The sequence below is a fragment of the Pongo abelii genome, chromosome 7, assembly GCF_028885655.2.
Source record: "Pongo abelii isolate AG06213 chromosome 7, NHGRI_mPonAbe1-v2.0_pri, whole genome shotgun sequence".
NCBI classification, from domain to species: domain Eukaryota; kingdom Metazoa; phylum Chordata; class Mammalia; order Primates; family Hominidae; genus Pongo; species Pongo abelii.
Window position 1 is genome coordinate 41,849,809 of NC_071992.2, and position 17,563 is coordinate 41,867,371.

The 17,563-nt window shown below is 33.9% G+C and overlaps 1 protein-coding gene across 1 annotated transcript in view; it reads right to left on the reverse strand.

The window, feature by feature from the left end:
• Positions 1 to 17,563, reverse strand: part of ADAM2 (ADAM metallopeptidase domain 2) — a 93,971-nt gene that overhangs the window by 67,518 nt on the left and 8,890 nt on the right. Inside the window, exons 4-6 of the mRNA XM_024251160.3 lie at positions 13,257 to 13,335; positions 10,020 to 10,096; positions 9,436 to 9,604 (exon numbers count right to left, since the gene is read on the reverse strand). Of these exons, the coding sequence (XP_024106928.3) occupies positions 9,436 to 9,604; positions 10,020 to 10,096; positions 13,257 to 13,335 (325 nt within the window). The remainder of the gene's footprint in view (positions 1 to 9,435; positions 9,605 to 10,019; positions 10,097 to 13,256; positions 13,336 to 17,563) is intronic.

Here is a 17,563-nt window from a genome sequence, read left to right on the forward strand (position 1 = left end):
CAGAACCAAAGACAAAAACCACAAGATTATCTCAACAGATGCAGAAAAGGCCTTCAACAAAATTCAACAGCCCTTCAGGCTAAAAACTCTCAATAAACTAGGTATTGATGGGACGTATCTCAAAATAATAAGAGCTATTTATGACAAACCCACAGCCAATCATACTAAATGGGCAAAAACTGGAAGCATTCTGTTTGAAAACTGGCACAAGACAGGGATGTCCTCTCTCACCATTCCTATTCAACATAGTGTTGGAAGTTCTGGCCAGGGCAATCAGGCAGGAGAAAGAAATAAAGCATATTCAATTAGGAAGAGGGGAAGTTAAATTGTCCCTGTTTGCAGATGACATGATTATATATTTAGAAAACCCCATCATCTCAGCCCAAAATCTCCTTAAGCTGATAAGCAACTTCAGCAAAGTCTCAGGATACAAAATCAATGTGCAAAAATCACAAGCATTCCTATACAATAACAGACAAACAGCCAAATCATGAATGAACTCCCATTCACAATTGCTTCAAAGAGGATAAAATACCTAGGACTCCAACTTACAAGGGATGTGAAGGACCTCTTCAAGGAGAACTACAAACCACTGCTCAACGAAATAAAAGAGGACACAAACAAATAGAAGAACATTCCATGCTCATGGATAGGAAGAATCAATATTGTGAAAATGACCATACTGCCCAAGGTAATTTAATTCAATGCCATCCCCATCAAGCTACCAATGACTTTCTTCACAGAATTGGAAAAAACTACTTTAAAGTTCATATGGAACCAAAAAAAGCCTGCATAGCCAAGACAATCCTAAGCCAAAAGAACAAAGTTGGAGGCATCACGCTACCTGACTTCAAACTATACTACAAGGCCACAGTAACCAAAACAGCATGGTACTGGTACCAAAACAGAGGTATAGACCAATGGAACAGAACAGAGCCCTCAGAAATAGTACCACACATCTACAACCATCTGATCTTTGACACACCTGACAAAAACAAGAAATGGGGAAATGATTCCCTATTTAATAAATGGTGCTGGGAAAACTGGTTAGCCATATGTAGAAAGCTGAAACTGGATCCCTTCCTTACACCTTAAACAAAAATTAATTCAAGATGGATTAAAGACTTAAATGTTAGACCTAAAACCATAAAAACCCTAGAAGAAAACCTAGGCAATACCATTCAGGACATAGGCATGGGCAAGGACTTCATGACTAAAACACCAAAAACAATGGCAACAAAAGCCAAAATTGTCAAATGGGACCTAATTAAACTAAAGCGCTTCTGCACAGCAAAAGAGACTACCATCAGAGTGAACAGGCAACCTACAGAATGGGAGAAAAGTTTTACAATCTAACCATCTGACAAAGGGCTAATATCCAGAATCTACAAAGAACTTAAACAAATTTACAAGAAAAAATCAAACAACCCCATCAAAAAGTGGGTGAAGGAGATGAACAGACACTTCTCAAAAGAAGATGTCTATGCAGCCAACAGACACATGAAAAAATGCTCATCATCACTGGCCATCAGAGAAATGCAAGTCAAAACCACAATGAGATACTATCTCACACCAGTTAGAATGGTGATCATTAAAAAGTCAGGAAACAACAGGTGCTGGAGAGGATGTGGAGAAATAGGAACATTTTTACACTGTTGGTGGGACTATAAACTAGTTCAACACTTGTGGAAGACAGTGTGGCAATTCCTCAAGGATCTAGAACTAGAACTACCATTTGACCCAGCCATCCCATTACTGGGTATATACCCAAAGGATTATAAATCATGCTGCTATAAGGACACATGCACACGTATGTTTATTGCAGCACTATTCACAATAGCAAAGACTTGGAACCGAGCCAAATGTCCATCAATGACAGACTGGATAAAGAAAATGTGGCACATACACACCATGGAATACTATGTAGCCATAAAAAAGGATGAGTTCATGTCCTTTGTAGGGACATGGATGAAGCTGGAAACCATCATTCTGAGCAAACTATCACAAGGACAGAAAGCCAAACAACACATGTTCTCACTCATAGGTGGGAACTAAACAATTAGATCACTTGGACACAGGCTGGGGAACTTCACACACCAGGACCTGTTGTGGGGTTGCCGGCAGGGAGGGATAACATTAGGAGATACACCTAATGTAAATGACGAGTTAATGGGTGCAGCACACCAACATGGCATGTGTATACATATGTAAGAAACCTGCACTTTGTACACATGTACCCTAGAACTTAAAGTATAATAAAAAATAAATGAATAAAATGAATCTATGTAAATAAATGTGTGTGTTGAAAAGGTGGGCAGAAAAAAAAAGAAAAGAAAACTACACAGATGCATGAGAGAACACCAGGAGCTGTGTGTGTTGAAAAGGTGGTCAGATGCCAATTTTAAAAATCCACAGGCCAGGCATTGTGGCTCACACCTGTAATCCCAGCACTTTGGGAGGCCGAGGTGGGTGGATCACTTGAGGCCAAGAGTTCGAGACCAGCCTGGCCAACACGGCGAAACCCTGTCTCTACTAAAAATACAAAAAATTAGCTGGGCATTGTGGCTGACACCTGTAATCACAGCTACTCAGGAGGCTGAGGCAGAAGAATCACTTGAACCTGGGAGGCAGAGGTTGCAGTGAGCCAAGATCACACCACTGAACTCCAGTCTGGGTGACAGAGTGAGACTCTGTCTCAGAAAAAAAAAAAACATCCACAAAAGCCAAGCCATTTTATTAAGACAAAGTAGCCCTAAAATGAGACAAAAGTACTTACACATATGATGTTGAAAGAGGACTCCAAATTTAGGACAAAGGTTGCCTTGGACAAATAAAGACTAAGGAATTGGATCTAGTCAGAAATATCAGAGAACTCACAGTATTACACTGATCCACTTGCAATATGTATGAATTAAATATTCAGATTTAAAAACGTCAAAGGTCCTTGGTAAGAATATTCAGGAAGTTGGAAGGAAAATGTAGATGATTGATTTATCAATCAATAAATAGACAGATAGATAGATATGGGGTGTGTGGGTGCTGGTGTCCATGTGTGTGTGTTTCAATCGAACAACCAACATGTCCTGTATTGAATTATCAACTCAGGAGAAAATTTGGACTGGGAGTGAATATCTGTAGGTCACAGTAGGTAAAGCCATAGAACTATATATATATATATATATATATATATATATATATATATATATATAAAAGATATATATGTTATATATATAAGAGATATATATGATATATATATAAAAGATATATATGTTATATATATAAGAGATATATATGTTATATATATATTATATGTGACAATAACAAGCTCAAACATGAGATATAACAGAGCAAATATCAATATTTAAAATGTGAATGTATAAGGAAAAGTCAGAAAAAGTAAGAAAGAATGAGAAGCAAGAGACAGCATTATTGCAGAAAATAAGATGACTAGAAAGTTCTAAGGAATTTTTACTTTCACTCTTTAAAAATGTATCTTAATATTTCAAAAAGCCAATTTAACAATGGATCACCACTGATTATTTGTGGAGACAGAAACTGCATTTTTGTGAAATGAATAGTAAATGAGATGTCAGGATGGATAGTCCCACTTATTCTAACATAAAGCTTATATGTGAAGAAATGGAAAGTGCTAGGTATATAATAGATTCTATTTTATTTCATTTATTTTTAAATCTATTTTTAGTATTAAGGAGATATGATTATGTCCATATAATGAAGGAACTGTAGATGATAATTCAAAATATTACACATAATAAAATGATTAATGGAATAAGGTTATAGGATCTTTCTGTTTAGAATTATAAGGATGGAACTCAAGTGAGAGAAAATAATAGATATTCAAATTTAGGAATTAAATTTTTATGTTGGAAGTAGGAGGAGGACAAAATGAGGCTAGCAAATAAAATGAAATAGAAGGTCTAGGAGAGATAGGAATACAGATGGTTGAGAACTGTGATTTCCCCATTGCTCTACATTTTCAGGTGTTTCTTTGAACATGCTTATTTGTTCACGTTTTGTAAATGAACTTAATAATCAACTTGGTAAGCACTTCCTGGTAGAAGCTTCTTGGTATTTTGGGAAATGGGGCAGGGAGTTACATGAAATTTTTAAACAAAACAAATGAATAACTTTATGACCTTTTAAATACAGCAGAAAGAATATTTAAATGATAATAATTTTTATTTCCAAAAGTGAGGACAGCATAAAACAGCATGAGGGAATGAACAGAATGAGAAAAGATATGAATTATTTAAAATAATAATGTGAGTAATAGTGGTAGTCCTATGAGGTGTATAATATGTATAAAAATAAAAACATATAATGATAGCACAAAGTAGAACTTTGAAAGTTTTAAATAGTTCCACCACAATTAGATATCATTTCACACATAATAGGATGGCTATAATCAAAATGACTGGTAATAAATGTTGAAAAAAAAATGTGGAGGAGGCCAGGCACGGTGGCTCACATCTGTAATCCCAGCACTTTGGGAGGCTGAGGTGAGTGGATCACCTGAGATCAGGAGTTCAAGACCAGCCTGTCCAACATGGTGAAACCCCGTCTCAACTAAAAATGGAAAAAATTAGCCGAGCATGGTGGTGTGTGCCTCTAATACCAGCTACTTGAGAGGCTGAGGCAGGAGAATCACTTGAACTCGGGAGGCAGAGGTTGCAGTGAGCAGAGATCACGCCATTGCACTCCAGCCTGGGCAACAAGAGTGAAACTACGTCTCAAAAAACAAAAAACAATAAATAAATAAATGTGGAGGAATTGGAACCCACAGATGTTGCTTCAGGAGATATAAAATTGTCAGCCACATTGGACAAATAATCTGGCAGCCACTCAAAAGGTGAAACACAGAGTCTGCCTATGACCTAGCGGTTCAAATCTTCGTAATTACCTAGAGAAATAAAAACATATATCCACATAAAACATATATTAATGTTCCTAGCAATATTATAATATTTAAAAAGTAGAAACAACCAATTTGTGTATCAGCTTATGACTATATGACTTATGAGTGGTATATTTACACCCAGGCATATGTTATTCAGCCATAAATATAAAAGAGGTACTGATGAGCTTTGACCACCTTATAAGTGAAAGAAGTCACAAAAGATATTGTAAGATTCCAGTTATATAAAATATCTTGAATAGGCAAGTCTATATCTATGATAATAGATTTGTAGTTCCTGAGAAGGCAGGAGAATGAAGAATGACTGCCATGGTTATAAAGTTTCTTTGTAGGGCATAGAGTCTCTGTCACAACTATTCAACTTCGCCACCATAATATGAAAGTATACATAAATAATGTATAGAATAGCAGTAATAGATGTCATTTATACAAACAGCCTGTGGGCCAGATTTGGCCTGAGGGCCATAGTTTGTCAACTCCTAATTAGACTAGCCACTAAAATTATTATGTTGTAAAAATTGTTTTGTATTCATAGACTATATAAAAGCAAAATATATGAAACAATGTATAATGTAAAACCTCGTTAGAGGAGAAAAATAAAAATACTTGATTAATAAAAAAGATGTAACAGCATGATTAAATCCTTGAAAAAAATAAATAGATTAGATATAAAAGAAGAAAGAATAAAGGAATAAGGAACATATAAGACAAATAAGAAATGATAAAGTGGTAGATTAAATCTAGATTATGTAAGTGTGTGCATTAAAAGTAGATGCAATAAATAACCTTGGCAACTAGAAAAGTTGAGCTCATAGAAGCAGAGAGTAACACTGTAGTCACGAGAGGATAGGCAGGGTCAGGGGAGGAGCAGATGGGGAAAGGTTGGCTATTGGTTACAAAAGTACAGCTAGATGGAGTAAGTTCTAGTGTTCTATAGCACCATAGGGTGACTATAGTTAACAATAATTTATTGTATGTTTTCATGTAGCTTAAAGAGGGAATTTTGAATGTTCCCAACATAAATAAATGATAAATGTTTAAGGTAATAAATAAGCCAGTTACCCTGATTTGATCATTACACCTTTTATTCAAGTATCAAAATATCATTTGTATCCCGTAAGTGTGATTATTATCTGTCAGTTAAAAATAAAATTGTCGGCTGTGATTTAAAATGTTTAGAAACTTAGTAATATGTGCTTTAAAAGAGATACACTTCTAATTAAAATATTATTAGCTACTCTGACTACACAAAAAAGAAAATATTTAAATTAATAAAATCAGAAATGAAAAAGAAGATTACTAAAAATCTTACCGATATTTAAAGACCTGTAAGGGAGTCCCACAAACAACAGTATTCCAACAAATAAATAGATAAAATAGAAAAACCTCTATAGACACACAAACTACCTAAATTGACTCCAAAAAAATTAGAAAATTATAATAGACTTATGAGAAAAAATTTAATTACTAATAAAAATCCTTCCGTAAAAATGTCCAATCCCAGATGGATTTTACAGATGTTGAAATAATTAAATCAATCCTACACACAGTCTTCCAGAATAGAGGAGACAACACTTCCCAAATCATTTTGTGAAGTTTGTATCACCCTGATACCAAAGACAGAGAAAAATATCATATGAAAACAAATCTGCACAGCAATATTCTTTATAAATATAAATGAAAAAAATCTTCAAAATTATGCCAGCAAACTGAACCCAGCTATACATAAAAAGAATTATGCACTATAACAAAGAGAGACTAGATACAAGGTTAGTTTAATAATCAAAAGTCAATTAATGCAATACACCACATTAACAAAATAACGATAAAAATGAAATTATCTCAGCAGATGTTGCAGAACAAAAATATCTGACAAAATCCAACAACCTTTAATGATAAAACAAAAATCATTAACAAACTAACATTGGATGAAACCTTCTTTAACCTGATAAAGGGCACCTGTGAAAAAATTACAAATAACATTATGCTTAAGGGTGACAGACTGAATCTTTTCTCTCTAAGACTGGGAAAAGATGAGAACATCTCTTCTCACCTATTCTATTCAACATTATAATGGAAGTAGTAATCAGGACAATTAAGTAAGAAAAAGGAAATTCGAGATATCCTAGTTGGAAAGAAACAAGATAAACTATCTTTATTCAAGATGGCATGACCATGTACATAAAAAGTCACGGAGTTCAATAGAAAACTAATAAACAAGTTTGTCAAGTTCACAGAATACAAAACCAATATGGAAAATTCACTAACTACCAAATACTAATAATGAGAAATCCAAACTGATGTAAAATTTAAATAACATCTAAAATAATAACACTTCTATAAATAACAAAAGAATCTTTACTGAAGACTTAGACTTAAATATATAAAACATTGCAGAAATAAAGAATATCTAAAAAATAAAAGCTACTTACTGCTCATGGATAGAGTTAATATTGTTAATATAACAACATTCCTCAGGTTTATCTACAGATTCAACACAATCCTGGGTGCCATTTTATGGAAGTTAAAAATAAACACATTTTAAAATATGTTTGGAAATGCATAGTAGCCAGAATAACCAAAAGAATCTTGGAAAACAAGAATATTGAAGGATGTACACTTACCAATTCCAAATCTTACTACAACAATACAGTAGTAAAGAAAACGTGGTAGTGGCATTAGAGTAGACAATAAAGATTAATGGACTATAATTTTAAGTCTGGTAATAGTCCCTAACATTTATTGTCAACTGATCTTTGAAAAAAATCAAGAATGTTCAACGGGTGAAAAATAATCTCTTCAACAAATGGTGTGAGGACAGCTGGATATTGATATGAAAAAAAAACAATTTGAATTTCTACCTCATCCAATACAAAATATTAAAGTGTATCATATATCAAAATGAGATTAAAGAATAAAACATTTAGAAGAAACATAAGAATAAATGATGTGATATTGGTGTGATGATTAATTTTACCTGTAAATTTGGCTGGGCCACTGTGCCCAGATATTAGGTCAAACATTACCCTGGATGCCTCTGTGAAGGTGCCTTTTAGACGAAATTAACATTTAAGTTGGTAAAGCTCTAGTAAATCACATTACTCTTCATTATGTGGGTGAACCTCATCCAATCAGTTAAAGCCTTTTTTAGAAAACAGAGTATTTCCTAAACGAAATGGAATTCTGCCAGCAGACTATGTTGGTCTTAAACTGCAAATCTTCCTTGGATAACCAGCCTGCCCACTTACCTTGTAGATTTTGGATTTACCAAGCCTTCACAATCATCTGAGTCAATTCCATAAAATCTCTCTCTCCCTCTCTCTGTATGTACACAAACACACACATATATATCTCCTGTTGGTTTTCTATTTCTCTGGAGAACCCTGATATAGATGTTGGTACCAGGAATGAGGTACCAAGAAAACAGAATCTTAAGGGGACATCTTCTGAATTGGTGCTGGGGTTTTGGGAATTTGCCTTCTACTTTGATTAGATTTAAAGACAATTCTATAGAGAGCAGATAGTTCATGGCATGATGTAGCAATAGAGACAGGCAAAATATTACCACTGAATACTTCTGATCAAACACTTACGAAGGCAAGGGTCTTGGTGACCATGTATATGATACTTTTGAACATTTTTGTCAAACTAGCAAATATAATGAGATTGGTTGCTCCTAATGTTGCTAGACAAAGTGGAGAAAGAAGAGAATAAGCTTAAGTATTTGAATTACCATCTCAAGTGATGCATAAATTACCCAAAAGCTTCTTTGTGTGTCTTGAAATAAATTTTTATATCCTATAGCCACAGAGCTGAGATTACTGAAGACTAAACCCAGAATCTTATCCTGTCAGTGGATGAATTACAGTGCAAACTGAATTCCCAACCTCCCATGGTACTGCCGTCAAAGAGAGAGCATTGAGTGGGATGCAGTGGGATCCTGAAAATTGGAATGGGAACCTAGAGAAGGACTCTAATGAAGCTGGGGCTATAAAACTCCTAAATGCTGGTGAATCTTGTTTGCTAGTAGAAGCAACCTCTCTCTCACTTTCTGAGGAAATTAAATAACCCTGAATCCTCTGAGGAAAATATAATGACCTCCTCTGAGGCAGTTCCCTTACAAGATAGGGGTGATTCTCCTCAAGACCCTAGATATGTATCTTCATTGTTTATGTGGATGGCATTTGTGTTTGTTACACCAGAATTTTAATATAATGGCTATGGGGAAAGGAGTGCCTCTGCTGACAATAAAGGTTTAGATTACAGAAAAAGATGCCACTAACAGTTGAAAATGTCATGATTGGAGTTCTGGAAAATTACAAAACTAGTTTTAAGGCTTAATGATATAAGTTATGAAGTTTCTGGTACATGTATCCATACATGTGGCTATATGTTTTGGTGTTTATGGGTATGTAAATATGTAATTTATCAACTATAAATTTCAGTGCTTACATTGCTGTATAGTAATAACCACAGAGTTTTTTCAATTAATCACCTACCTCTACGCTTTGTAATGTAAAGGACAGATCTCTTGATTCAATATCCTTCTCATTATATAAGGAAACGTCTGCTTTCTTATGTTTTACTTGGTAAATTACATGTTCAAAGCCAACTGAAGACTCCAGGGGTTCTATTCCATAACTAACATTTTCAAACTGTAGTAAGCCCCTAAAAATTTCAAAAAAAATTAATAAGCAAAATAATGCCCTGTGGAAAAGCCAATAAAATGCCACTTAGCATTATTTTTTCATGATATGCAGATTATTTTTAGCCTGAGTCTAAGGTGATAAAATAGGAGAAAGTTACTGGGTGTCCACACACTTACTGAGTGACACCGCATAGTAATGCTATTAGTATTTGCCTAGCTATTAATATTTCATGGTTTCCAAATATATTTAAAAAATCATAATCCTGCATAAGGGCAGGAGCCATTATAAGTATTTCCATACCATGCTTTGTGAGTGGCAGTTTTCCCACAATTGTCATGCCTCACTTTAGAACCACTGAATATTATGTTAAAATGTTTAAAATAATTTTGAAGTAAATATTTTATTTTGTAATTCATAAAACAGTAAATTACAACCTGAGTCCAGTACATGTGCTGACCATCACCACAGATTTTGGATAACCTTCAATATACCCTTGGTAGTGGCAGAAATTCTGAAAGATAAAATACACATATCTCCATTAAAATGGTTTGTGTTATAGATACAATTTTCAAATATGTAAAACATATATGTGTTTTGTTTTTATGCATCAAACACTCATTTTTCAAAAGTGGATTTATAATGTTATTAGATGAGCATATGGCTTGGTTTTCCAAAGTACTCCCCATGGATTCATAAAAAATGAGTATATTTTCATATTTCTATATGTTTTAAATTAAGCATGACATTCTCAGTCATTAGAGTGAGGTAAACATCATCAAAATTTATATTTTTCATACTTTTCTGACAATGTTGCATGGTAGATAAGCAAAGTTAATTTTTAATTTCATCGAAATGTTTTTCAATTCTGTCAAAATGTTTTCATTTGCAAATTTCACCTGGAATTTGTATTGACCTTTGCTTTATAGTTCATCTTTCTACTGTGATACCTAAAATCTTAGTTTGTACCACTTTCCAAATACCATACTTCATCGACTCAATACACTGTATTTCTATTTCCATCTTATTTAAAAATTTATGTGAAAATATTTATGCTTTTATTTTTATCACCAGTTGGGGTATACTTCAAACTTTATATAATGAAGGTAAAAATATCTTGAACATTCCACAGCTTTTATCTCCTTCCTTCCAAATGTAGTTTATAATATCCAGACTGATAACATCTCTAATTCTGTGGAATATCCAGAAGTTACATCAACCTTAAACATAGGATGACATTGAGAAACTTAGAAATGAATGAATAAGTCATTTTTAAGTTGCACAGGATAAAATTTTCATGGAAGAATAAAAAAGCTTCACTTATTACCCAATATCCTTTCCCAGTTTATTTTTACTTTTTATTTTTATCATTGTCAGTTTTGCATTGTTTGCTTTCACTATAATATCTTCTTGTTCAATAATACATTTGCACTTGAAAAGTATGTATATACACTTGATATATTTGCTGAATTTCTACTTCATTTAGAAGTTTACAAAGTTTCTTTCTACTTTATTATTGGAAGAGAAATGTTTAAGTCTTCAAATATAATTATTATTTGTCTATTTCTTTCATTTCTGTCAATTATGCCTTCCGTAATTTGAGGATTTCAGGTCTGCTTTTTTGTTTTGTTTTGTTTTTTGTTTTTTGTGACGGAGTCTTGCTCTGTCGCCAGGCTGGAGTGCAGTGGCACGATCTTGGCTCACTGCAATCTCCTCCACCTGGGTTCAAGTGATTCTCCTGCCTCAGCCTCCTGAGTAGCTGGGACTACAGGCACAAGCTGCCATGCCCAGCTAATTTTTGTATTTTTAGTAGAGATGGGGTTTCACCATTATGGTCAGGATGGTCTCCATCTCTTGACCTCATGATCCGCCCGCCTTGGCCTCCCAAAGTGCTGGGATTACTGGCGTGAGCCACCACACCCGGCCTGAGGTCTGTTTTTACGTGCACACACATTTTAGATTGTTTAAGCATCCTGGTAAATTTACCTTTTAATTATGATGACTATCTGTTTGTCCTGGAGAGATCACATAATCCAGGACAATGATGAATGGCTTACACTTGTCCTACTCTGGATGCAGGGAACAAACTCTTTCCTGGTCTAGCTGGCTGATTTTTTTCTTTTGTAGATAAGTCTTTATTTATCAAGATAATATGACTTTAGGAATGGGAATCATGTGTGGACTTAAGACAAATAAATAATCCAATAAATACACCTGTTTCCAACCTAATTTAATGAGCTTTTTCCTAGAATAGAGGTAGGCCTGCAACCTTGGCAAACACAATTTATTTTCAAGGCAGCATATTTTTACTACATTTGAGATCAACATGCAACTACTTACCACATTCAGATTGTTGATGCTTTGAATGCTTTGTAGCATTCTTGCTTGTTTTTTTTTTTTAACTGTACATTTATCTTTCATGGTTACCTCTTGGGAGGTAGGAAGCAGAGTTATGTATGGAAGAATGATACAAAATACAGGTGTGGGATATTGTGATCTCCTGTGCTTCTGTCTTGGATTCTCACTCTGTCTTCTCTCCTCTCTCTCATGCATGCAAATACAAACACACACATGCACACACACATACGTATGTGTGTGTATAACACAGTGTAACAGTATATTAGTTATATATTTGTATAGGCTACTCTATAACTGACTCATAGAGTTGTGTACTCTCTTGGGCAAAACTTAAATCATCTGACCATATCTATTATTTCTTCTGTTGAAATCCTAGCCTCTCTAAAAATGCTTTACTTTCAAAACACGTGAATGAGTCACTATATAGAAATCAAGAACACAAATGGAAAACACAACGGCAATTAGTAGAGCAGGGCTGAGGTTAAAAAACAAAAGAACAGAGGCTGGGCACGGTGGCTCATGCCTGTAATCCTAACACTTTGGGAGGCCAAGGAGGGTGGATCACCTGAGGTCAGGAGTTCGAGACCAGCCTGACCAACATGGAGAAACCCTGTCTCTACTAAAAATACAAAATTAGCCGGGTATGGTGACACATGCCTGTAATCCCAGCTACTCGGGAGGCTGAGGCAGGAGAATCACTTGAACCCAGGAGGCAGAGGTTGCGGTGAGCTGAGATCACGCCATTGCACTCCAGCCTGGGCAACAAGAGTGAAACTCCGTCTCAAAAAAATAAAAAAAAAAAAGAACATTTCAATCCCGGCAATTTTATTCACTCTTCTTTATTATTTTTATAACAAATTATAGACAACATTAAATTAAGCTCTATATGTTCCAAATAGATGAAAATTTAATATACTCCTAAACATGTGTGAAATTTTATGTGTACTTATTTGGTCCTTGAACATACTTCAAAGAAGATTAGATTCTTATTTTCTCCTCAGATTTAGCTTTCCTGATACAAGTCATGGTTTTTCATTTTACATATTTTACAACATATTTAGTCCCTATCACCTCAGGTACATAAGCCCTTAGCATGTTTCTAAATAGTTTAGAAACACTACAATCATGTCTTTTTGGTTAATCATCTGTTTAATAGGGCTAACTCAGTACATCAGTAACATCATCAACAGGAAAACATTAAACTTATGCCAAAAAGCCATGACCCAACACTTTAGACTCTAATAACATGTGGACAGTAAATAAGGTGATCATAGAAATTCACATGACAAAAATAAAAGAGATCATAAAAAACATACCTGAAAATCTTGGTCAAGTGGTTTCATAATTCCTGTGCCACTATAACTGTAAACTCTAAAATTATGGGGTAAAAAGTTTCTGTAACATAAAGATAAAATGGAAAAATTTGATTCTTAACCTTTTGTTTTGAAACATTTATTTTATTAATTATAGATAGGTAGGTTGACACAGAAAGAGCAAGAGAAACAGAGGGAGATTTTCTAAATGTATGGATTTTGTTCTAAATTTTACTCAAATATCTTAGACTTCACTCACTCTATTGTTACTCTGTCCTCCTAGCTGTTTTCCAAACACAACAGGCAAGCATGGACCTCAGGATATTTGTACCATTTTGTTGGCCATTCCCGGAAAGTTCTTCAACATAGTTCATTGTTCTCCATCTACTTCAAGTCCTTGCTTATATATCAACTTCCCACTGAGGTTTATCTTGAAAATTTTATTTTAAATGTCAACTTGTTCAATCACCAAAGCATAGGATTTTTAAACCATACTCTAAATTTGCTCTATAGTTTTTGCCCAAGCATATATTGCCTTCTCACATTCTTTCTACTGTATTTATTTATTATATAATTATCCATCTCGTTTGATGATAATATAAACTCAGAGATTTGCATCTATGTTGTTACTAATACTAATGCACCCCAAGCACTAGTATTGTTTGCCAAAGTTACATAAAAAGTTAAGCTAATCTCTGAAGATCAGAGCATTTTTGTTTCAAAATTGATGACAGTATCAAAAAGCTTTATGTAAATCAAGTAGGATAAAGGGAAATAAAAGTCAGATATAAATATATCATCAAAAGAAAAAAAAAGACTAACAAAAGCCCAGATGAACTTTAAAGATCTTTAAAATTTCAAGAAAAAAGATGTTACTTTTGAAGAAACAAATAATTCTTAACAAACCAATTAACAGATAATACAGCTACTTCATCAATAGAAAAGGAAAAAAAAAGCCAGAAAACAATGGAATGATGATTTAAAAGGCAAACGACATCTTTTTCAAAGACATCTTAGAATTTATTCCAGCAAAAATTTATAAGAATATAGTTAAGTTGTTTCATATGAATTTTAGCATTGTTTTTTATTTCCATTTCTGTGAAAAATGTCATTAGAATTTTGAGAGGGTTTGCACTGAATCTGTAGATTGCTTTGGGTATTATGGACATTTTAGCAATATTTATTTTTCCAGTTCATGAACATGCTTTATCTTTCTATTTATTTGTTGTTTTCCTTCATTTCTTTTAACAATGTTTTATAGTTTTCAGTGTACAGATCTTTTACCGCCTTCATTAAATTTGTCTAAATAGCCAAAACGAGCTTGACCAAAAAGGAATACAGCTAGAGGCATCATACTACTTGACTTCAAACTATACTGTATAGCCATAGTAACCAAAAGAGCATAGTACTGGTATAAAAATAGATATATAGACCAATGGAACAATATAGATATAAAAGAAATAAGACAACACATTTACAATCAGTTGGTGTTTGACAAAATTGTCAAGAAGACACAATGGGGAAAGGACAGTCCCTTCAATGAAATCACATAGAGAAAACTGGACATCCACATGCAGAAAAACAAAATTGCATCCTATCACACACCATATTAAAAAAACACTCAAGCCAGGAGCAGTGGCTCACGCCTGTAATCCCAGCACTTTGGGAAGCCAATGCGAGTAGATCACGAGGTCGGGAGATTGAGACCTTCCTGGCTAAAATGGTGAAACCCCGACTCTACCAAAAATACAAAAAATTAGCCAGGCATGGTGGTGGGCGCCTGTAGTCCCAGCTACTCGGGAGGCTGAGGCAGGAGAATGGCGTGAACCCGGGAGGCAGAGCTTGCAGTGAGCTGAGACCACGCCACTGCACTCCAGTCTGGGCTACAGAGCGAGACTCTGTCTCCAAAAAAAAAAAAAAACCTCAAAATAGATTAAAATTTAACCATAATAGTTGTGATGCTAAAACTACTAGAAGAAAGCATAGAGGAAATGCTTGACATTGGTCTGGGTGATGATTTTTTGGATATGACTACTAAAGCACAGGTAACAAAAACAAAACTAGACACAAACCAGACAAATGGGAGTACACAAAATTTAGAAGCTTCTGTACAGCAAAGGAAACACCACCACAAAGAGACAACCTAAAGAATGGGAGAAAAGATTTGCCAACTATGCATCTAATAAGGGGTCAAAATCCAAAATGTATAGGAACACAAACAACTCAGAAAAAAAAAATGAAAATGAGCAAAATACCTAAATAGACTTTCTCAAAAGAAGACATACATATGGCCAAGAGGTATATGAAAAACTTCTCATTCTCACTAATCATCAGAAAAATGTATATCAAAACCACAATGGGATAACACCTTACTCCTGTTTGATTGGCTATTATCAAAAAGACAGAAGAGAACAAGTGTTGGCAAGGACATGGAGAAAGGGGAACACTTCCACAATGTTGGTGGAAATGTAAATTAGTACAACCATTACGGAAAATAATAAGGAAGTTTCTCAAAATGTTAAAAATAGAACTACTGTATGATTCAGCAGTCCCTTTACTGGGCATATATCCAAAGCAAATAAAATTAGCATGTTGAAGAGATATCTGTAATAAACATCTCCCAGGTTTATTGCAGTAGAACTCACAACAGTCAAGATATGGAATCAAGCTTAAGTGTCCATCAATGGACAAATGGATAAAGAAAATGTAGTATATATGCACAATGGAATACTAGGCAGTCATAAAAACAAAATAAATTGTTTCATTTGCTACAGGCTGGATGAATCTGGAGGGCATTATGTAAAGCAAAATAAGCCAAGTTTAGAAAGAAAAATATTGCCTGATCTCATTTATATGGAGGGTCTAAATAATTCAAACTCATAGAAGCAGAGAGTAGAATGATGGTTTTTAGGGGCTGAGAGTGGGAAAATGGGAGATGATGGTTAAAGAGAAGAAAGTTTCAGTTACAAGGAATAAGCTCTGGAGAGCTTTTGTACAACAAGTTAACTGTAGTTAGTAATGTTTTATACTTGAAAATTGCTAAGGGATTAGATCTCAAGTATTCTCAACCTCAAAAAAGGTAAGTATTTGAATTGATGAATATGTTAATTAGCTTAATCATTTCACAATGTATACATATCTAAAAATATGTTGCAAACTGTTTATATATAATTTTTTCTGTCAATTAGACCTTTATATAGCTGGAAGGGGAAGAATATGATTAAATAAAGATTTAATGACAAATAAAAACACATATTTAAAACAAGCAGTCTTATAATAGAAAGAATTCCTGAGATATATCAAAATTAGCTCCAGATAGAAGCACAGAAATGTAGGGAGAACTAAAAAGCACCAGAATTGGTAAATTTTGGTTAAATTAAAATGAATACTGACTTTATAAAAAATAGTAATACTTCATGGGGATTTAAAAATATACAGGTTTGTGATGTGTGAAAAAAAATAATGAAGGGGAAGCAGAGGGTAAAGGGTGTTAGAGATTTAAGGATCTAAAAACATATGGTAATTGGTAGGAGGAATAATTTGTAATAGATTCAATCACTCAAGAGTTGATATGTCAACATAGAGAAACTACTAAAAGAAGAGTAAAAGAATGTATAACAAAGAATTTAATTGAGGAATAATGTATAATATAAATTAGTAGATTCAATCAGATAGAGGCAATGAAGAAAAAAGAGGAATATAAAACAAAAGATAAAAGAGAAAAAATAATGTTTTCAAAATCATGTGAAAATTTAAACAATCAAGAAGAGTAAGCACACCTTAAAACTGAAGGACAAGTCTGGTTATAAACACCTATTATAAAGTCATAGTAATTAAAACTATGACATTTGGACAGAGAAATAGGGTCTAAGAATGAGCATTTAAACAAAGAGAAGAGAACAAAGAATCCAGAGACTTCTTTATATACAGTCATTTATTTATAAAAAAGATTACATTACAGTGCAGTGAAGAAACATCATTTTTTTATTGTGCTGGGTCCACTGGATGTTAATCTGAAAGAAAAATAATTGCCAAAAGATCTATGATGAGGAAAAAGGTGGAAAGACTTTATCTTTAGGCTATCAAGATTTATCATAAATAAACAAATAGACCAAAAAGTTTAATCAAGAGCTTGGAAACAGATAAAATCATATATAAATGTATAATATATAACCATCATCATGCAGAAGACATGTACAGAAAGACAGAAGATTCAATAAAGCTCTTGAAACATTCGAGAAATCATACAGAAAAACTAAATTGGTTGTCTACCTTACAGCATATTCAAAAGCCAATTTCTGTTTCAACAA